At 70.7% G+C, this 20,151-nt stretch overlaps 3 protein-coding genes across 3 annotated transcripts; 1 reads left to right on the forward strand and 2 right to left on the reverse strand.

The window, feature by feature from the left end:
- Positions 1-9,462: 9,462 nt before the first annotated feature.
- PHGDH (phosphoglycerate dehydrogenase) lies at positions 9,463-13,385 on the forward strand. The gene is made up of 12 exons (XM_067300438.1): positions 9,463-9,708; positions 9,898-10,049; positions 10,272-10,337; positions 10,421-10,475; positions 10,565-10,663; positions 10,786-10,918; positions 11,007-11,155; positions 11,364-11,516; positions 11,727-11,859; positions 12,223-12,350; positions 12,615-12,843; positions 13,116-13,385. The coding sequence occupies exons 1-12, from the start codon at positions 9,571-9,573 to the stop codon at positions 13,268-13,270; spliced, it is 1,590 nt and encodes a 529-aa protein (XP_067156539.1). The 5' UTR covers positions 9,463-9,570; the 3' UTR covers positions 13,271-13,385.
- A 745-nt stretch (positions 13,386-14,130) lies between these two features.
- On the reverse strand, positions 14,131-17,617 carry HMGCS2 (3-hydroxy-3-methylglutaryl-CoA synthase 2). The gene is made up of 10 exons (XM_067300439.1): positions 17,471-17,617; positions 16,755-17,194; positions 16,281-16,406; positions 15,996-16,160; positions 15,753-15,921; positions 15,432-15,602; positions 14,819-14,925; positions 14,565-14,690; positions 14,351-14,470; positions 14,131-14,225 (listed from the first exon to the last, which is right to left on the reverse strand). Exons 1-9 carry the CDS (start codon positions 17,563-17,565, stop codon positions 14,364-14,366), a joined length of 1,506 nt encoding a protein of 501 aa, XP_067156540.1. The 5' UTR covers positions 17,566-17,617; the 3' UTR covers positions 14,131-14,225; positions 14,351-14,363.
- A 699-nt stretch (positions 17,618-18,316) lies between these two features.
- REG4 (regenerating family member 4) lies at positions 18,317-19,879 on the reverse strand. The gene is made up of 6 exons (XM_067300440.1): positions 19,776-19,879; positions 19,206-19,296; positions 18,980-19,077; positions 18,766-18,903; positions 18,562-18,667; positions 18,317-18,477 (listed from the first exon to the last, which is right to left on the reverse strand). The coding sequence occupies exons 1-6, from the start codon at positions 19,830-19,832 to the stop codon at positions 18,404-18,406; spliced, it is 564 nt and encodes a 187-aa protein (XP_067156541.1). The 5' UTR covers positions 19,833-19,879; the 3' UTR covers positions 18,317-18,403.
- Between the last annotated feature and the right edge of the window lie 272 nt (positions 19,880-20,151).

A 20,151-nucleotide genomic window follows, 5' to 3' on the forward strand; every position in this document is an offset into this window, starting at 1 on the left:
GGCGGGCGCTCCATGGAGGGGGCATCCCGCGCCCCCCTCACATGGCGCCGCGGCCCGCGCCGCCCCGGCCCCGCGGGACGAGGCTCCGGGGACACGGCCGGGTGCCCGGCGCCCGCCCTCCCGCTTGCAGCTCCCGTGGGTGCCGCAGCCGCGGCTGCTTCCCTTTTTTTTGCCTGCCGGAGCTATTTGAGGAATCACTGGCGGAGAGGGGACAGACAAGTGGTGAAACCCGAGCCCCGGGCAGCCCCCACGCGTCAGCCAGGAGGGCGGCGGGGGGAGTGCGGCAGCCCCCTGGGCACGGGCACAGCACCAGGCACCGGCGCCGGCCCCTCCCCGGCCCACCGCCGCCTGCCCCCGGTCCCCTTCCCGCCCCGGGGCCGGGGTCTCCGTCTGCCCCCCGGGGCCGGGGCTCACGGCTTGGCCCAGGAGACGCATTTGGGCCAACGCGCTGGGGCAGCCGCAGCGAGGAAGGGAGACAGGCGCGAGACGCCGGCTATGCTGACACCGCCGGAGAGGAGCTCTGCCGGCGGCCGGCCCTCGTCTCGGCATCGGGATGGGGCAGAGCGGGGCGCCGAGCTCCCGCTGCGCCCACGGCCCGGGAATTGCAAGCGCCAGGGGGGAGGCAAGGACAGGGAACCGCGCGGTGCCCCCGGGCTCACCTTCTCGAAGTCCCGCAGGGTCTGCGTCGGCGTCGGCGTCTGCACAAGGGGGCCCGTCTCCAGCTCCCGGAGGAGACACGGCTGCGCCAAGGGGCCGTGCTCCGGGCCAGGCTGGCGCTGGGCGCCCGGGGGGTGCGCAGACGCCCCCAGCTCGGCCGGCGCGGGGGGCTCGTCGCGCTCGCCCAGGGGCCCCAGCTCCGGGGCATCGGCCCGGACAGCTGCGAGGGAGCGAAGCGAGCGGCCGTCAGATGAGCCGAGCGGCGGCTCCGCGCGCGGCCTCCCTCCGGGACGTCTGCGGAGGAACAGGGGGACGCCTGGGCGCCCGGCAAGCGCCTGGCCATCCCCGCCGGGTGCCGCACGCTTTTGGGGCGCCAGGCGCACGTGCGTCGCCCTCTGCGGGGCGCAGAAATGAAGGGTGCGGGGCAGGGGGTGCTCGTGGGGTACCTCACCCGTCATGCAGCTGGCTCCGGGCGGCGCGGCCGGCCGCTTGCCGCTGCAGGGGTCCCTGCGGAGAGGGGACACGGCCCACGTCACACGCGCAGCACGGCCGGGCACAGCGCCGTCGGGGCACAACCTCCCAGGCCCCCCGTGCCGCCACCCAGAGGTGCCCGAGGGAGGGAGGTGGTGAATGTGTGCGTGCACGGGTGTGAGCACAAGTGTGTGCATGTGCCTGCGGGAGGAGGCAGGGACATGCGTGCCTGCATGTGTGTATGCGGGTGTGCATGCATGCTGGTGTGCATGGGCAGGTGTGCATGCGTGAGCGTGCATGGGTATGTGTGCATGGGCATGCAAGCACGCATAAGGGTGCCTGTGTGCACAGGCGTGCATGCACCTGGGCGCAGGGCTGCATGTGCTGCGTGCAGGCTTGTGCATGCACGTGCTGCATGCAGGGGTGTGTGTGCATGTGTGTGTTCCCGCAGCCTGGAGGCATCTGCTCTGAGTGCCCAGGCATGAGGCCCTTGGGGCTGTGCAGATGGCAGAGCCCCGGTCAGAAGCACTTTAGCCCCATTAGCAGCCCTGACCCCCCCTCTGCAGGCGGCGGGGCCACCTGAGCCCCCGCAATGAAATCCCCCCACGGGAGGCCCTGGGGCAGGCGGTCGTGGTGCGCACGGAGGAGGGGGGCGCAGGGGGGCTGCGTTGTCCCTCGCCAGCCAAGCACGGACCAGCCCCGGGGCTTTCTGCGCCCCAGCCCCGTGCCTAGCCACCCCGCTCATTCTCCCTCGACAGCTCTATATCCCACCTTGCGCATCCCAAGCAGGTGCAGAGGCTGAGAAAACTTATCACACTGTTCTCCTCCTTCCCCCAGGCCAGCCGCGGCCCTCGGCCCAGCAAACGCAAGTCTGCCATGGGCCCCCTCCTCCCCGCTCAGCAGCAGGATCTCCTCCCAAAACTTTGCCAGGAAACACGAAACGCCTAAAGCACCGCTCATCCGTGCCACTCTCCGAGAAGGTCCCGCGCCCCAGCGCTATCGTGGCTCACCAGCATCCAACTGCAACTGCAGCCAGGCTTATTTGCAGAAACAGAGAAGCGTGAGTCATTTCAAGATTAAAGAAAAAAAAATCAGATTTTTTTCCTAATCCCCAAGCGACAGCTTTTCAGTCAGACAGCGGGCGCAGCCAGGCGTTCACTCCCAGGGCCCGGGGGCAGCGCCAGCCGGGTCCCCTGCCTGCCAGGGATCCGCATCCCCGGGGCCAGGCGCACCACGCTGGGGCCTCGTGGCGGAGGGGACGGTGCTGCAGGTCTGGCAGGGGCAGAGGCAGGCAGCCATGTGGCACCATGGCCCCTGCGGTGGCAGCCTGCCACGGAGGGAAACTGAAGCCCCCCAGCTTTAAACAGAGCAGCACCGTGCCAGCCAGGGCCTGCTGCCCCCGCGGGCACAATCCCCGGAGGCACGATCCCCAGTGGCACAGTATCCGAGGAGGTGCGATACCCAGAGGCATGATACCCAAGGAGGCACGATACCCGAAGGCACAAAATCCACAGGCACGATACCCGAGGAGACGTGATACCCGGAGGCACGATACCCAGAGGCACGACATCCACAGGCATGATACCCGGAGGCACAATACCCAGGGAGACATGATACCCGAGGGGGCACGATACCCAGAAGCACGACATCCACAGACATGATACCTGGAGGCACGATACCCAAGGAGACATGATACCCGGAGGCACGATACCCAGAAGCATGACATCCACAGGCACGATACCCAGAGGCACGATACCCAAGGAGACATGATACCTGGAGGCACGATACCCAGAGGCACGATACCCAAGGAGACATGATACCTGGAGGCACGATACCCAGAAGCACGACATCCACAGGTGTGATACCCGGAGGCATGATACCCAAGGAGGCACGATACCCGAAGGCACAAAATCCACAGGCACGATACCCAAGGAGACATGATACCCGGAGGCACGATACCCAGAGGCACGACATCCACAGGCATGATACCTGGAGGCACGATACCCAGGGAGACATGATACCCGAGGGGGCACGATACCCAGAAGCACGACATCCACAGACATGATACCCGGAGGCACGATACCCAGGGAGACATGATACCCGGAGGCACGATACCCAGAAGCATGACATCCACAGGCATGATACCCAGAGGCATGATACCCAAGGAGACATGATACCCGGAGGCACGATACCCAGAAGCATGACATCCACAGGCATGATACCCGGAGGCACGATACCCAAGGAGACATGATACCTGGAGGCACGATACCCAGAAGCACGACATCCACAGGTGTGATACCCGGAGGCATGATACCCAAGGAGACATGATACCTGGAGGCACGATACCCAAGGAGACATGGTACCTGGAGGCACGATACCCAGAAGCACGACATCCACAGGCGTGATACCGGAGGCACAATACCCAAGGAGACATTGTACCCAAGGGGGCACAATACCCAGAAGCACGATATCCACAGGCATGATACCCGGAGGCACGATACCCAGGGAGACATGATACCCGGAGGCACGATACCCAGAAGCACGATATCGACAGGCATGATACCCAGAGGCACGATACCCAGGGAGACATGATACTCGAAGGGGCACGATACCCAGAAGCACGACATCCACAGGCATGATACCCGGAGGCACGATACCCAAGGAGACATGGTATCTGGAGGCACAATACCCACAGGCACGATACCCAAGGAGACACAATACCTGAGGGGGCACGATGCCCAGAAGCATGATATCCCCAGGCACAACATCCAAAGGCACAAAATGAGCGAGCAGAGCGCCCCGTTTCCCTGTGTGCCCCGCAGCCAGTGCCATCCCTGCACAGCCGCGCCGGCAGCCCCGTGCCGTGCCACGGAGGCAGCAGGGCCGGCAGGAGCCCCGGGTGCTGCAGCAGGCACAGAGAGGACGGGGCGCTGCTCCGCTGCACGGGGCTGGCTGCATGCTCCCGTGGCACAGTGGGGGCCAGATGGGCTCCCCCCATTCTGCCCGCCCGTGTGCCGGGGCACGGCAGGGGACAACACTGGGAATTTGTTTTCCGCACAGGAAGGGCCGCCACGACGCTGCCAGCGCTGCAGGAGGACAAGAGCCCTTTCATGCCTGGCCGCGCTGCCCTGGGGCGCGGAGCGGCGCCGCCGCCGGCGCGGTGCGAAGCCGCGGGCGCAGGAGGTGCAGGGAAGGAGCGCAGCCCCGCACGGCCCCGGGGCCTCTCCGGGGCAGCGTGTCCCACCCCGGCGTGCCTTAAAACCTGCCGGCAGCCTGGCACGAGGGGTGCCACGCAGCTCTGACTCAGAGCGCCCGCTGAGTCACAGCATCTGCACGGCTCCGAGGCATCCCGCGCCTGCATCCCGCGGTGCCGGCCGGGCGAGGGGAGAGGGCAGGGCAGCGGGACCACGGCACGCAGGGCGGCGCGAGAGCCACGGGGCGACGGGGATGGCCGCTGCCCCGCGGGAGCGCGTCCCCACCGCATCCAGCTCAGCACAATGCACCGAGGGGGGAAAAGAGCCGGGAACTCACCTCCTCCTTCTCCCGGCTTGGCTCTCCCGGGCGGACGGACGGACAGACGGACAGCACCCCCAGCCCCTCGCTGCAGGCACAGCCTCTGCGGGCGCAAGCGGTGGCGCCCAGGCTGCGAGAGGGGCCGCGGCGGGCGCCGGGGCCAGCTAGGGCGAGCGCCGCGGCTCCGCGCCGGGGACGGGAGCCCGAGCGTGGCGGAGCTGAGCTCCCCGCTGACTCGTCGGCACAGATGTTTCAGCAGGGTCTGAGTGTCGCCGCGAGGGAGGTGGAGCCCGGGGCAGCGGGCCGCGAGCGCGGCAGCCGTGTGCGTGCGCGCAGCCCGCCGCACGGCCGCCCCGCGGCCCACCCGCGGCCAGGGCACGGCCACAAGGTCTCCCGTGAGCCGCGGCAGGACGGGGGCAGCCGCGAGCGGGGCGCTACCTGAGCTCCTGGGGAGGCAGGCTCCCCTGGCCGCGTGCACGCGGGGCAGCCAGCACGGCTCCCGGTGCCCAGGGTGGCCCAGGCCGGGTGCAGGGACCAACGGGGACAGATGGGGAGGCTGTGGTCCGGCCAGCAGCTTAGACTGGAACTGGAGACGGACACGCGCTGGGGAAGACGAGGGAGGGTGCAAAGATGGAGCAAGCCAAGGCCAAGCATGTGGCTGCAGGGTGCCCACACCGGCATCCCCAAATTACACCCCTGTTCCTCTAGCGCTGAACAAGTTGCTCTCACTCCTATCCCGCACGCTCACGGCGTCCCCAAAATGCCTGACCCAATACCCGGCAGCGCTCTTGGGCTTGCACAGCGCAGGGCCTGGCAAGCCGGCAGGCCTGGGAACAGGGTGTCCCATGGCCCTGCTGCGAGCACGGCCCCGCGGGACCCCGGCGGCAGCCAGGGACACCCGTGGCCCCGCAGGCTCCAGTCGGGGAACAGTGCACAGGACACGCCGCCTCCGACACCGCACAGCCCCGAGGGGAGCTCCCGAGGGGAGCAAACCCGCGACCCGGCCACGCTGACCCGCCGGCGGGCTCGATCCGCCGCGGCACCGCACTGCCATGGCACCGCCTCGGCCCCGGAGGGGCACACGCAGCCCACGCGTGTGTCCCGCGCACACGGACACCCTGACCCGCATCACCCACGGACACGAACGGATACACACACCAGATACACACACGCGCACACGCACCTCGGCATCGCGGTGCCGCCCGCCCCGCTCCTCACCTCCGCTGCGGTGCTCGCATCCTGCCCCGCCGGGCCCCGCCGCGCCGGCAGCACCGCGCCGGGCTCAGCCGGGCCGCGCCGCACCGGCAGCACCGCGCCGGGCCGGGCCCCGCTGCACCGGCAGCACCGCGCCGGGCCGCGCCGGGCCCCGCTGCACCGGCAGCACCGCGCCGGGCCGCCCCGCGCCGGGCCGCGGCGCCCCGCGCAGCCCCGTGGGGCCGCCCCGCGCCGGTGGGTCTCCGCGGCGCTGCCGGGCCGCCCCAGCGTGCGCCGGGGAGGCGGCTCTGCGGCACCGGCCGGCTCCGCCCGCCGCGCCGGCATCCCCTCCTCCTCCTCCTCCTCCTCCTCCTCCTCCAGCCTTCATCCATCCCTCCCTCGCTCCATCCTTCCACCCCTCCCTCCATCCCTCCCTGCATCCCTCCACCTCTCCCGTCCCCGGCGCCCCGCCCCCGCCCCGACCTGCCACCGCCGCCCCCATCGCCCCAGGCAGGCTCCCCCCAGTCCTGATCCCCAATCCCTCCCCAACGCCCTGAACCCCCAGCTCCAAGCCCTGATCCCTCCCTGACCCCCAGCCCCCAACCCCCTCCCAGTGACCCTACAGGGCCTCCAGTCAGCCCAGATTCCTCATGGCACCCTCAATCCTCCATCCTGGCACCCCAGGTGCCCCCAGCCCTCCTTGTCATCCCCTACCACCCTGGTCCTCCTTTGACGCCCCCCATCCCAACATAATTCCCCCAGTCCCCCTGGCCAACCCCAGCACCCCACAACATCCTCAGTTACCCTCTGATCTTCCACGACACCCCAGGTCCCTACTGGGACACCCCGTCACTCTCAGTCCGCCTTGACACCCCCGTCACCCCAATCCTCCTTTAACCCACATTCCCAGCCTTACATCCCAAGCTCCCTCACCCTTGCTTCTCCTTTTGTCACCCCCATCCTGACCCGATAACCCCAATACCCTTTGGCACCCCTAATTCCTTCCCCTGCCTCGATACCCCAAATCCCCCCATCCCCATCCCTGCTGCCGCCCCTGCCCCCTCCCCCAGTGCCCCTGTCCCAGCCCCTCTGTGCAGGGATCCCCCAAACCCCCATGGCCTGCCCTGCTCTCTTCATCCCGCACCCCTGTCCTCATGTCCCCTCAGCCAGCCGTCCCCCGTCCCCTCCTGTGCCTGCCACCGAGCACAGCCCTCCCGGTTCCTGGTGTCGATGGGGTCCCCATAACCCCTGGATCCCATCCCATTCATGGCTCCCCCCTGCAGCAGCTCAGGCAGCCGGAACCACACTGGGCCCCAGGGACCCTGCTGCCGTGCTCGGACGGGGACATGGCACACCGGCCCCATCCACCACCACGGCCCTCATCACCCACACCCCATCCCCTGGCCCTGCCTGTTTTGGGTGCCCTCCATGCCGAGGGGACACACACGGGACCCTATTTAGGCTGCTCCCCTGCAGGGCACCGTCAGCCCGCTGGCACCGTCAGCCCAGCCTGCACCCACCCTCGGCCTCGGCCCTGCGAGGGGCCGGGGGGCCGGGGTGCCCGCAGGCCGTGGGGCTGAGCCTCCGGCGCCGCTCCCCAGGAGAGGGCACCAACCGGCAGGGAAAAGCGAGCAAACATGACGCCGCAGCGCTGGCTTGGCCACGCGTGGCTCCGCGCAAGCAGCCAGCGAGTGCCGGTGCCCGGCCCGGGAGAGGGGCCCGGGGTCGAAGCGCCGGACCGCGCACACCGAGGGAGGCCCGCGGGGCAACGCGAGCCCGCCAGCCCCCCGTGGCCCCAGCTTATCCCCCAGCCCGCTCAAGCAGACGAGGAGCCCTGGGCCGGGCAGAGATGCGTGGCTGTGCTGCGTGAGCGCTTGGTGCTGCTGGCTGTCGAAATCCAGGCGGTGGGATGGCAGCGCTTGCCCCGTTGCTCGCAGTGGCTGCGGGGCAGAGCCAGGGCAGGCCCCCCTCCCCCCAGCACGGGGGCCGAAGGGTTGGCAAGCGCTGTGAGCAAGCTCTTAATGGTTAACAGAGGCTGGGGACGGCCGTGGGCAGCGCCAAGGCCCTGGCACTGGGGCTGGCGGCAGCGTGAGGCCAAGCGCAGGGCAGCCGGTGGCCGCCCCCCAGCACGAGGCCCAGTTCAGGTCTCCCTGCCCGCACCACGCACCAGGCTGCAGAGAGGGGCCCTGCCCCGGTGCTGGTGTGCAGCCCCTCCACGAGGGGCCGTGATGGGACCCCGCCACGACTCTGCTCCAGCCGCAGCCCTTGACCCCGTTTCTCCCCCCGCACTGGCTGCCCTGGACTTTCTCCCCTCTGGCGTCACAGCTGCTCCCCAGCCACGGTGTGCGTAAGGCCGGGGCTGTCACTCCGTGGCGGAGCATTGCCTGCCTTTGGTCCAGCCCCGCTGCTGGGGCACGCGCAGCCCCCGCGGGGCTGGGGCTGCAGCACGGGGAGGGCTCAGTCCCCCAGCACCTGGCCCGGGAGGGCTCTGCCCCACTGCCCACCCCATGGCATGTGGAAAGGGGTGTGCAAAAAGGGCCAGATCCTGGCCCAGCGTCAACAGGGCCTGGGGCCCAGCTGGTCCAGCAGCACCGTGCAGTCTTGCCCACACGAGGAAGGCCCCTGTCCCTCTTCATCCTCCCTGCTGGGCTCTGCACAGCCCTTGCGCTCTGTCCCCTCTTGGAGGGCCAATACTTCCCCCCACAAGGTCACCGGACGTGGCCACATGGCTTTTGCCCCGCAGAGGGCGTTTGCTGGGCGGCTCTGGCGCACCCCGCGCAATTGGGAGCTGGTGGCCGGGGCTGGCGTGATGCCCCCAGCCTCTTATCAAGGCATTGCTCAAGGGCGGGCAGGGCGCCGGGGCAGGCAGGGGCTCCGGCACTGCCTCCCCACTCAGCTGCGCCCCGCTGTGGGGCCGGGGACCCCCCGCTCCCGGGGGCCACCAGGGCTGGGGCCAGGCTGCCTCCCACCAGCAGCGCAGGCAGCTTTGGGGCGAAGCAGCTAGCCAGCGCACCCCAGCCCAGGCTCCGTGTGGGCTGCAGCACAGCGGCCGCTGAGAGCCCCCCGCCATCACCGTTACCCTCCCGTCTCGCCCGTGGGCACGGCAGAGCGGGGGGGGGGGGGGGGGTTGTGCGAGCCGTGCCTGCCGAGCAGGGAAACTGAGGCACAGCACCAGTGCGAAGGGGCACACGGCCACACGAGAGCACTTGGCACGCCCAGCCAGGGTGCTGGCAGCCCACGCCGTCTCCACGGGGGGTCACGGCCCCTCTGCTCCCCCCAGCCCGGGGCAGCAGGGTGAGCAGGGCCCCTGCGGCCTCGGCGGCCCCGCAGCGGGGTCACTGCCCGGGGGCCGCGGGGCCGCGGTGGGTCGGGGCGAGCCCGCGCCCTGCTCGCGGAGCGCGGGGCGCCGCGGGCCGCGCTCTCCTCTCCGTCCGCCCCCGCGGGGTCCCGGCGGGCGGGCACCCCGGGCCGGCGCAGCCGGGGACCCCGCGCTGCGGGGCATCGGGCCGCGGTGGGGAGAGGAGGGGACAGAGGTGGGGAAGAGGTGGGATTATGGAGATGCGACCCAATGAGGGGAAAGCGCAGCCCGCGAAACGTGCCCCGCTCGCAGCGCATTTAGCGCGGGGGGCGGCCCCGGGCAGCCTCTTCGCTGGGAGCCGCGCGGCCAGGCGGACGCAGCCCCCGGCCAGGCGGACGCAGCCCCCGACGGCTCCGACGCCCCGACGTCCCCGGGCCATGGCGGTGGCCAACCTGCAGAAGGTGCTGATCAGCGACAGCCTGGACCCCTGCTGCGGGGAGATCCTGCGGGCCGGCGGCATCGGCGTGGTGGAGAAGCCCGGGCTGAGCAGGGAGGAGCTGCTGCTGGAGATCAGGGTGAGCGGGGCCGCGCCGGGCCGGGGCGCGCACCCCGGCGGGGGGCGGCGGGGCCGGGGGCGCCGCGGGGCGGCGAGCGGGGCCGGCGCCGCCTCCCGTCTGATGCAAGAGCGCGGCCGGTGTCGGCGGTGCGGGGCGGCCCCGCGCCCCCGGCCCGCCCGGCGCCAGCCGCCCTCTCTGCCCCGCCAGGACTGCGACGGGCTCATCGTCCGCTCGGCCACCAAAGTCACCGCCGACGTCCTCGGCGCGGCCGAGAGGCTGCAGGTGGTGGGCCGGGCCGGCACCGGCGTGGACAACGTCGACGTGGAGGCGGCCACGAGGAAGGGCGTCCTGGTGATGAAGTAAGAGCGGGACCCCCGCGGCGTGAAAGCGCGCGCAGCCCTGGGGCGCGGGTGGGCACCTCCGCCCGCGTTCGGCTGAGGGGACAGCAGAGATTTCAGTGGGGCAGCGTGGTCCATGGGGCAGGTTGTGGGGCTGCCGGCTAGCCCGGGGGGGGCGATGGGCGATCCTCAGGCCAAGGCCACCAGCTCACCCACGCCAGTGACACCTCTCTCTGCCCCTAGCACACCTGCCGGGAACAGCCTCAGCGCCGCTGAGCTCACCTGCGGGATGATCCTGTGCTTGGCCAGGTGAGCAGGCAGGGCAGGGCAAGGTGGGCATCCATCCATCTGTCCATCCCACACCCTGTCCTGACCGTGGCCTCCCCTTTCAGGCAGATCCCCCAGGCAGCCGCCTCCATGAAGGAAGGCAAATGGGACCGTAAGAAGGTAGGACGCGGGCGCAGCGCCTTGGGCTGCCTGGGGCGGTGGGGTCCCCGCGCAGGGAGCCCCAGGTCACTGTCCACCTTGTGCCCTAGTACATGGGGATGGAGCTGAACGGGAAAACGCTGGGTGTGCTGGGCCTGGGCCGCATCGGCAGAGAGGTGGCCACCCGGATGCAGGCTTTCGGCATGAAGGTAAGGAGGCAGCGACAGGGGGTGCGGCCCTTCCCTGGCCTGGTTACATCTGGCACCGGCCGTGGTGCCCCAGCGGCGGGCACCGCGCCAGGCTGCAGGAGCGAGCGCCCGCTCTGCGTCAGACCATAGGCTACGACCCCATCATCACCCCCGAGGACTCGGCCGCCTTCGGCGTGCAGCAGCTGCCGCTGGAGCAGATCTGGCCCCAGTGCGACTTCATCACGGTGCACACACCTCTGCTGCCCTCCACCACGGGTACGGGGCAGGCGTGCAGGGCCGGGGGTCTGGGGAGGACCCGGGCGGCAGGGCGGCCCCGCCTCGGCTCACCGCGCTCCCTCCGCAGGGCTCCTGAACGACAGCACCTTCGCCAAGTGCCGCCGCGGCGTGCAGGTGGTGAACTGCGCCCGAGGCGGCATCGTGGACGAGGGCGCACTGCTGCGGGCGCTGCGCTCGGGGCAGTGCGGGGGAGCCGCGCTGGACGTCTTCACGCAGGTGAGCGGGGCCACGGGGATCCTCTTGCATCGGCGTCACCTTAACTCTGCCCTTTCCGGGCCAAGGTGGCCCCTCAGAGCTCTGCCTCAGCTCTATCCCCTTGTGCGGGAGGAGGGGGGTAAATGCACCCATGGGCTCCTGGGTGCCCCCGGCCCTGGTGGAGACCGGGCCCCGGGGACTGACGGCTGGAACGGGGCTGTGTCGGCAGGAGCCCCCGAAGGACCGTGACCTGGTGAACCACCCCAACGTCATCTGCTGCCCGCACCTGGGCGCCAGCACGCGGGAGGCGCAGAGCCGCTGCGGCAAGGAGATCGCCATGCAGATAGTGGACATGGCCACGGGAAAGGGGCTGGCTGGCGTGGTGAGTCCCCCCGTCACATGGGACACCCCCCCTGTGAGGGCCAGGGAGGAGGGCACCTGAGAAGTGGAGCAAGGCTGCAGCTAAAACTATGCCCCAGAGGCCAAGGTCTCTGTGCCTCAGTTTCCCCATCTGTAAAACACGGGGGTGTTGGGGGCCGCCCTATGTGCTCGCTGGTGGCGTTCCCATTGCTTGCCCTGCTCTTTCTCACAGGTCAATGGCCAGGCTCTCAGCAAGGCCTTCGCACCCCAGACCAAGCCTTGGATCACCCTGGCCAAGGCCTTGGGCACAGTGCTGCAGAACACAGCCAAGCAAGCACACGGCAACATGCAGGTCTGCACCCTAGGTGAGCCAGGCAGGACAGGCCCCGCGCCCATGCGCAGGGACTCCAAGGCACATGGGGACCCCGAAACATGGGACTGGGGGTGCACGAGTGGATGGGAGGATGGATAGGAAGGAGGATGGGTGGATGGGTAGATGGACAGGAGAATGGATGGATGGCGGGGCAAAAGGATGGGAGAATGGGTAGTGGCGGGGTGGCTGGATGGATGGGAGGATGGATAGGAGGATGGTGGTATGGACAGATGGACGGATGCATGCATGGGTGTGTGGATGGATGGATGGGCCCTGGCTTGGTGACTCCAGTACAGGGCTGACCTCTCCATCTGCTGCCGGTCCATCCATCCCCTGCCTCCTCTCTGCATCCCAGGGACACCCTTGCAGGAGGCTGGGAGCTACCTGGCACCCGCTGTGGTCTCAGGCATGCTGGCCGGAGGGACGCAGAAGGAGGTGACCCTGGTGAACGCCCTGCTGCTCGCCCAGGAAGCTGGGCTGAAGGTGCGTGGGGACCCCAGGGAATGCCGTGTTGGCCTGACACAGCCAGATGCCTTCCTTCCCTGCCAAGAAGCACAAGCCCAGCCTGGTGGGCAAAGCCTGGGGGGGTGGGATCACCCCATGGAGCCGCTAATACGGCTCTCGGGCTGGCGGTCTGCCAGGGATGGCCCAAAAGGACGTTCCTCATGGCCCCTTGTGGCCATACCAAGGAGGGAAGGGCGCCCCATGTGCAAGCCTGGGCGCTGAGCAGCCGTGTCTCTCCGGCAGGTCACGACCACCCACAACAATGCGGCTCCCGAGCCCAACAGCAGCGCCGGCTTGCTGCAGGTGGCCCTGCAGGGCACCCCGCACCGGGCCGCGGGGACGGTGCAGGGCAGCACCCCGGTGCTGCGGGAGCTCAATGGAGCCACCTTCAAGCAGCCGGCCCCGCTAGCCGGCCCCGTGCTCATCTACAGAGCCAAAGCCTCCGAGCCCAGCACGCTGCCCGCGCTCGCCGGTGAGCACCTTGCGTGGCCGGTGGTGGCGGGGAGGAGGCCACAGTGAGGGTACAGATGCTGGGGGGGGGACGTTGCATGGAAAGACAGGGATGGGGTGGCTGCGGCATAGGGTTAGGGGACTCCAGAGCAAAGGACGTGGGGCAGGGGGAGAAACCAGCATCATGGACCCCTGCAGGCTGGGCAGAGCCCTGTTGCCCTCAGCCCCACGCTGCTGTGGGGTCCCGGAGCAGCGGGACGGGCTTCAGCCCCTCACCTCTCGCCTCTCGCCCAGGGCTGCTGGGGAAAGCGGGGCTCCAGCTCCAGTCCTACCACAGCTCCGGCACGGTGGCGGGCGAGCAGTGGAGCATCGCGGGGCTCTCGGCCCCCCTGCCCGACCTCGGCGAGCTCAAGCCCCGCGTGACCGAGGTCTTCCAGCTCCAGCTGTAGCCCCCGAGCGCCCGTGCTCCTCCGTGACATCCAAGGGAGCATCGCACCCGGCCATCCCTGGCCCCCGCGCTGGACCCGGGCCGGCCCCGCGCTCAATAAAGAGTTTGGGAGGAGAGAGCGTGTGAGGGCTCATCTGCGCCGCTCGGCCCCGCTCCGACCCCAAGCCTCCTTCCCTTGCCCACAGCCCCTGTCCCTCCTGCCCGCCTTGCGCCTCTGCCCCCAGCCCTCCTCCTGCCCCCTGCCCCAGCTGGCGCATGCGGGGCTGCTGACGCCATGGGGCCGCGTTGCTGTTTGCTCAAGGGGTGCAAAGGTCTCTGTGGCTGCTACTGCCCAGCCGAGGTCCTGGATGGATGGATAGACGGACGGGCAGCCACGGCCCCCATGGGTGCCACCTCCTCCGGGCATGGGATGCTGGGTCAGCCCCGCTGCCCCCGAGGGGGGTATGGACACACTGACCCCCCGCGAGACAGACGCAGCGGAGAGGCCAGGAAACGCCCCAGGAGGGCTGAGCCCTCCTGTGAGCCCCATGTCGCCCTGCACCCTCCCGGCCGCCGGGAATTGGCCCCCTGGCTTATCCCGTGGGGATGTTTCAGTTTGCAGGGCTTGCAGGGGAAATGACATTTTGCCACCCCCCCCCCCAAACTGGGGGTCGCATCGGGCCCCCAGGCGCACAGGCACGCGCCCGTCCCGGGGCACTGCGGGTACGGCGGCTGCGGCCCCCGGCGCAAACCCCCTAACGGGCTGCGGTCCAGCGCCGCTGCGACCGGGGAGGGAGCTTGGGGTGGGAAAGGCGTGGGGCTGGGCGGCGGCGGCGTCCACCCGCCCTGCAAGCCACAGGCTGCGACGCTTCCCGAGCTCATCCAGCTCTTTATTCCCCTGCGCTCCCAGCGTCTTCGCAGGAAGCACCGCTGCCACCAGCCTTGGGGCCCGCATCGCTGCTCGCCACCGCCGGTCCCTGCGAGGAGGAGTTTCCCGCTGAGGCCAGCCCCAGATTTTGGGGCAGCCAGGAGGCCGGGGCGGGGGGAGAGCCCGCACCCCGCTCCGGCACGCCGCGCGCCCGTCCCGCGCCCCGGGGCTCACCGGGGCCTCCCCGCTAGAGCGGCTTCCTGGCGTACTCCCGGCGGTACTTGTCGTCCACCCGCGTCAGGTACCAGGTGCCGGGGAAGAGGTCCGCGGCGGAGCCGTGGGGAGTGTGGTCGGCTGCGGGCAGAGCGCGGCCAGGCTCAGCGCGCGGTGGGCGCGGGGTGCCGGCGGGCAGGTGCCCCTGCCGCCGCCGGTGCCCGGCCCCACTCACCCAAGTGGTGGGTGTCCTCCCGCCGCTTCATGATCTCGGCGAAGTCCTGCGGGGCGACGCGCTTGCGGGCGTCCAGGCGAGCGGGCAGGTCCGCCAGGCTGGACACCAGCTTGTCCAGGGGCGAGCCTGCCGGGAGGAGGCGCCGGGTGAGACGGGGCCGCCCGGCGCCGGCAGCGGGGCCGCCCGGCAGCCCCGGCCGCGGTCCCACGCGCTCCCCGGCCACAGCCTCCCCCGGCTGGCAGCACGGCGCTCACCCGGGGCAGCGTCCGGCGAGACGCGGAAGGAGAACATGCTGGCGGCCAGGCCCGAGCCGTAGGAGAAGGCCCCGATCCGGGAGCCGGCCAGGTCCCGCGCCGAGGACCTGCGGCGGTGGGGGGCACATCAGGGGCTGGGGGGGTTCCTGAGCCCCCCTGCAGCAGCCAGAAACCTCTGCTCTCCCTCCGCACCTCCCGTCCCCCCCGGGCCATCGGTGGGATTTGGGCTGGGGAGCAGGCGAGCGGTGAGACGAGGCCCCCGTGGCCCCCTCGTGCCAGGCGGTTCCCACGGCCCTTTCCGCGCCGGCAGCGGAACAGCCCTTCTCCCGGGCACGACAAGGGGGTTTTATCCGCGCGGCGCTGACAGAAGGGCTTTATGTGTTGGCTGGCCCCAGGCAGCGGGCACAAAAACACTGGCTTGGCGGCAGCTCAAGGCAGCTCAGCCCTGTGCCCGTGTTGACGTGGGGGAGAGGGGTTGCATGCAATGAAAGCATCGGGTCTCTGCTGCGGGGGGGCAGCGAGCACCGGCACCTGCTCCCCCAGCCAGGACAGGCACCATGGGACTGCCCTCCCCCAAATGCAAGCCAGACTCCCCAGCTTTGGGGGGACTCACTGTGCCAGCAGGGAGGCCAGGCAGCCGTACATGGACGGCGTGTACATGTTGCCGTTGCGGGAGGACAGGAGCAGCGAGGGCTTGGTCTTCTGGTTGAAGATCTCCTGGCTGGCCGCCTGGAACGCCTTCTCCACCTCCTTGCTGGTGTAGGTGTCCTCCAGCTTCACGCCGCTGCCCGGAGAGAGGCCGGCTCAAACCCCGCGGCAAGGGCCGGACCCGCGGTGAGCAGCGCCGTCCTCAGCCCCACGGCGCTTCCCCGCCGGGGCCGGGGCCGGGGCCGGGGCCGGGGCCAGCGCAGGCACAGGAGCCCCGCGCACCCACCGGAAAGGCTGCAGCCCCTTGTAGCGGCCGGCGGCCGTGTCGGGGTTGGGGGCGGCGAGGAAGTCGTTCAGCAGCAGCCGCCCCACCGACTTCTGCACCAGCTTGCAGAACGGCGTGTGGAAGATGACGAACTTGAAGTCGTCGAGGGTGAAGGGCTGGCGGGCGCCAGCTGGAAGGCAAGGCAGGGCCCGTGAGCGGGGCGCCGGCGGCAGGGCGAGCGGGGTGGCCGGCGGCGCCGCTTACCCTGCTGCCGCTGGCTCTCGGCCTTGCGGCGGTACGTGGCGTAGCACCGGTCCAGCGCCCGCAGGTAGCACTGGATGGAGAGGGGCCCGTCCACCACCGGGTACTCGGAGGCCAGGTCCGGCTTGTAGAAGTCGTAGGCGTGCTCCATGTGGGTCCCCCGCAGGCCTGGGGGCACAGGCGGCAGCCGTGGGTCAGCGCGGGTCGCAGCCTCGCCGGGAGCCGGCGGGACCCCAGGGCGCCCGGTTGCTCCCAGCCGCAGGGGTCTCGCGGGGCCGCGGCACCCACCTCTCTCCAGCGCAAGGGGGGCGTTGGGTCCCACCAGCATGGCGATGGCACCGGCACCCCCCGTGGGGCGGGCGTTCCCCGTGGCATAGACGGCGATGTCCCCACACACCACCACAGCGTAGCGGCCTAGGAGAGGGCACAGGGGCCGTCAGCGGCACGGCACAGCGTCACAGGTGTGGGTCCCACGCTGCTGATGGGGCAGGATGGGAGAGGCAGGCAGAGCTACAACCCAGTGCACCATCATCACCCTCATCTTTGGGGTGCCATGGCCACCAGGGGCAAGAAACGGGGACCACCGGGTGTGATGGAGAGCCTGGAGGGGCACTGGGGTTTGCAGGAGCATCTCTGGGTTTCAGGCAACCTCCTGCCCCCTTCAGCATCCCACAGTGCTTGTACCCGCGCCAAGCTGGCCCCGGGAGCCCAAGGCACCCCCGGCGGGGTCCCAGCCTGCGGGGCCGCCGGGCACCGACCCACCGTCCCAGGAGCTGGACTCAACCCAGTCGGCCGCGTTGAAGAGCGAGGCCGTGCCGCCGTAGCAGGCGTTGGTGGTGTCGATGCCCTCCACGTCGCTGTTGCCCGAGTCGCGGAAGAGCTGCATGAGGACAGTCTTAACGGCCTTGGACTTGTCGACGACGGTCTCGGTGCCCACCTCGAGGCGGCCGATGGCGTCCCAGGAGAGGCGCGCGCGCTCCACCAGCCGCTGCACCACCGTCAGGCACAGGGAGTTGATGTCCTCGTGGGCAGTGCAGAAGCCCATCTGCTGCTGGCCCAGGCCCCGCGTGTACTTGCCGGCCTCCACGCCGTCGAAGCGCTCCAGCTCCGCCTGCTCCACGTACTGCGCGGGGAAGTACACCTCCAGCGCTAGGACGCCCACGTCCTTGGGCCAGGTGCCCGAGCCGGCCGCCCCGGAGAGGCTGCGGGGCAGAGGGAGCGGGGATGTCCTTGTGCATCCCTGCGCCACGGGGACGGGCGCCGGCCCTGGCGGGAACGGGGACATCCTCGCCCGGGGACATCGCGGGGTCCCCGTCCGTGCGTGCGAGCACCCCGTGCTCTCTGCCACCAGCATCTGCACCCCGCATCCCCGCTGTCCCCCCGTGCTCCCAGGAGGAGGGAGTGTGTCTCGGCTCCCTCCGGCTGCCCGAAACCCGGCTCACCCGGAGCCCCCCCACCCGGTCCCCGCGGCCGCTCACCGTGCCCTCTGCGTGGCTGTGGCACACGGGGCCGCCCGCTCCGGCCCCCGCCGGGCCCCCCAGCAGCGCGCCGCGCGGCCCACCAAGCGCAACATCTTCGCCCCGGCACCGCACAGACAGACGGACGGACAGATGGGCCCCACGCGGCGCTTTTATAACCCGCCGGCCCTTATCAGCGCGCCGGGCCCCGCGCCCAGCCCCGGCGCTCAAAGGTCGCCGAGCGCCGGCCAACGTGACGGGGACGGCAGGGGGACCGCTGCTTTGGGGGGCTCGCAAGGGGCCTCCATCCCGCGCCCCAGTGCCCCGGCCCCCAGCTCTCCGTGCCGGCTGCAGCGGCTCCGGGGCGTCCCGCGCGTCCCCACTGGTCCGGGATGCGGAATGCCCCGTCACATGTGGCGGCTCCGGGGGAAAAACACGGGATGGGCCGGGGGCAGAGTCATCCTCAAAGGAGCAGAGCAAACAGCCACGTGGTGCCTGTGGCAACACTGCCGTGGTGACACAAGAAGGGACCTTTGGTCCCACTGCCACTGTCAACACCCGCCGCAGCCCCCCGGGCGCGTGCGGGCAGAGGGGCCGGCTGTGCCCGGGGCCCCCGTCCCCCTGCCTGCGCCCCAGGGACCCCCACAGCCCACGCCAGGGACCCCCACGCCTGTGCCTCGTTGCGCCGCCGGGACCCTTCGCACCCGCTGCCTGGGGACACTCCTGTCCCTCCCGCCCCGCACCCTGGGACACCCCCGTCCCCAGCAGCTCCTTCGCCCGGACGCCCAGGGGCAGAGCCGCCGGCCCGGGCGGGCTGGGCGCGAGACATACATAAACCTCGAGTAATGCTCTTTTATTTTTATTGTCGCCTTTGTCACCGGAGGTGTTTCTAGGAGCGGGAGAGCCACGGCGCAGGGCGGGGAGGCGGCAGCAGCGTGGGGGCCGGGGCGGCGCTCAGGGCGCGGGAGCGAACTTGCAGAGGAAGTGGTGCCGCTGGGCGCAGTCGGCGCCGGACCAGCGGGTGAAGCCTGCGGGGAGAGGGGCCGCCGTCAGCGGGGCCGGGCGGCTGCGGGGGGCCCCGCGGTGAGCGGGCGACGAGGGGGGGCACTCACCGCCGAGGTGGGGGAGCACGGCGCAGGCGCCGCCGTGGGCGCCGCTGCCCGGGAGCCCGCTGGCCTTGCTGTAGTCGGCCCCGTTGGCCCAGCTCCAGGCTTGGCCCTGCGCGGGGAGAGCCGGGGTCAGCGCGGCGGCCCCGACCCCGACCCCGGCCCCGGCCCCGGCCCCGGCCCCGCGGGCGCTCTCCGCCGCCCCCCTACCTGGCGCGGGGAGCGGAGGCCGATCCAGACGGGCTGGGTGCGCTGGTGGTAGGAGATGGCCTTGCCGAGTGTGGCCGCCTCGCGCGGCTCCTCCACCCAGGCCAGGTGGGCGCCGGGGTGGCTGGCCTGGCACTGCGCCTGCGGGGACACATGGGCGTCAGCGCCCCGCGCCGGCCCGGCACCGCGGCCCGCCGGAGCCTTACCTCCGCCTCACCTCGGCCTCGTCCCAGCTCCGGAGCTGCCGGAAATACTTGAAGCAGCTGAGCTTGTAGTAGGACCAGCCCGGGGGGCAGTGGAGCAGGTAGCGGACGCCTGCGAAGAGCGGCGGGTTCAGCCGGCGAAACCGAGCCGGGGAGCTGCTCCTCCGCCCCGGGGCGTCCCTTGCCGGGGCTGCCGCCGAGGCGGGGGTGGCCGGCACGGCCCCGCGCAGCCGGACTCACGGGAGCCTTGCAGGAGGTCCACGCAGCCCAGCAGCAGCAGCAGCAGCAGGGCGAGTCTGGCCGCTGCCGCCATCCTCCTCCGCAGCGTCCCCTGCAAGAGGCCCGGCGGGGTCACCGGGGCCTGGCGCCGCTGCCTTCGCCCGGGCGACGCGAACCCGCCTGCCGCGGGCTGCACCCCGGGGCTCTGCGCCGCCTCTGCAGCGCCCCGGGCCGGGGAGGCAAAGCGGCCCCATCAGCGCGGCTCCCCTTTATCCGGGCTAATCCCCGGGCCCCAGAGCCGATTTGCCGGCTCAGCTCGTCTTCCCCTCGATGAGGCAGCAACGAAGGTCAATGCGGGACCAGATATCGCCTCGCCGCGGCCCCCCCTGCCCAGCTCGGGCAGCGGCCGCCTGCCCCGGGAGCTGCCGAGGGGCTCGGGATGGCTCCCGCCGCCGCTCGGGCACATGCTCCGGGCGCCCCAGGGGCCGCCACCTCCCCGACGAGGGCGGCGCGGGAGCTGGCCGGGTCGGGCAGGGGGTGCCGGGCGGCCCGGCCGAGCTGCTCGGGGCAGCGTGGGACGGCCTCTCTCACCTGCCGTACAGAGATCGGGAGGAATAACAGCTTCGCCTGGCTCTCTGGGAGTGGCATGCAGCTCCTCTATATAACCCCGTGCTCACCAGAATCACTGTTTGCCAAGCTTGGGTGATTCCCACCGTAAAAATCTTATTGCTGACTCTGCCGCCTATCCGCCCCCTTCCCTGAAAAGCAACGCAGATCTCAGCTCTGTTTGCACTTGACATTTCTCTAATGAGGACAGGAAGAACCTCTCCTAGTCGGTCAATAAACCCCCTGCACTTAGCATTTATAGCTAAAGCAAACACCGGGATGGCTTTCCACAAAGAGCAGCCGCCCACCCGCCAGCGGCAAGCGGGGGCCCAGGCCCTGGAGCGGAGCCAGGCTGGACAGC

The sequence above is a fragment of the Apteryx mantelli genome, chromosome 8 (genome assembly GCF_036417845.1).
Source record: "Apteryx mantelli isolate bAptMan1 chromosome 8, bAptMan1.hap1, whole genome shotgun sequence".
Classification (NCBI taxonomy): Eukaryota; Metazoa; Chordata; class Aves; order Apterygiformes; family Apterygidae; genus Apteryx; species Apteryx mantelli.

Coding starts and splice junctions, on each gene's coding strand:
- PHGDH (XM_067300438.1), top strand. CDS start 9,571: ATGGCGGTGGCCAACCTGCAGAAGGTGCTGATCAGCGACAGCCTGGAC. Junction 10,050..10,271: donor AAGGGCGTCCTGGTGATGAA/GTAAGAGCGGGA, acceptor CTCTGCCCCTAG/CACACCTGCCGGGAACAGCC. Junction 10,664..10,785: donor TGCAGGCTTTCGGCATGAAG/GTAAGGAGGCAG, acceptor GCTCTGCGTCAG/ACCATAGGCTACGACCCCAT.
- HMGCS2 (XM_067300439.1), bottom strand. CDS start 17,565: ATGTTGCGCTTGGTGGGCCGCGCGGCGCGCTGCTGGGGGGCCCGGCGG. Junction 15,922..15,995: donor CGAGAGCCAGCGGCAGCAGG/GTAAGCGGCGCC, acceptor CTTGCCTTCCAG/CTGGCGCCCGCCAGCCCTTC. Junction 14,926..15,431: donor CTGGCCTCCCTGCTGGCACA/GTGAGTCCCCCC, acceptor CCACCGCCGCAG/GTCCTCGGCGCGGGACCTGG.
- REG4 (XM_067300440.1), bottom strand. CDS start 19,832: ATGCCACTCCCAGAGAGCCAGGCGAAGCTGTTATTCCTCCCGATCTCT. Junction 19,297..19,775: donor TCCCGATCTCTGTACGGCAG/GTGAGAGAGGCC, acceptor GGCCTCTTGCAG/GGGACGCTGCGGAGGAGGAT. Junction 18,668..18,765: donor GCCTCCGCTCCCCGCGCCAG/GTAGGGGGGCGG, acceptor CTCCCCGCGCAG/GGCCAAGCCTGGAGCTGGGC.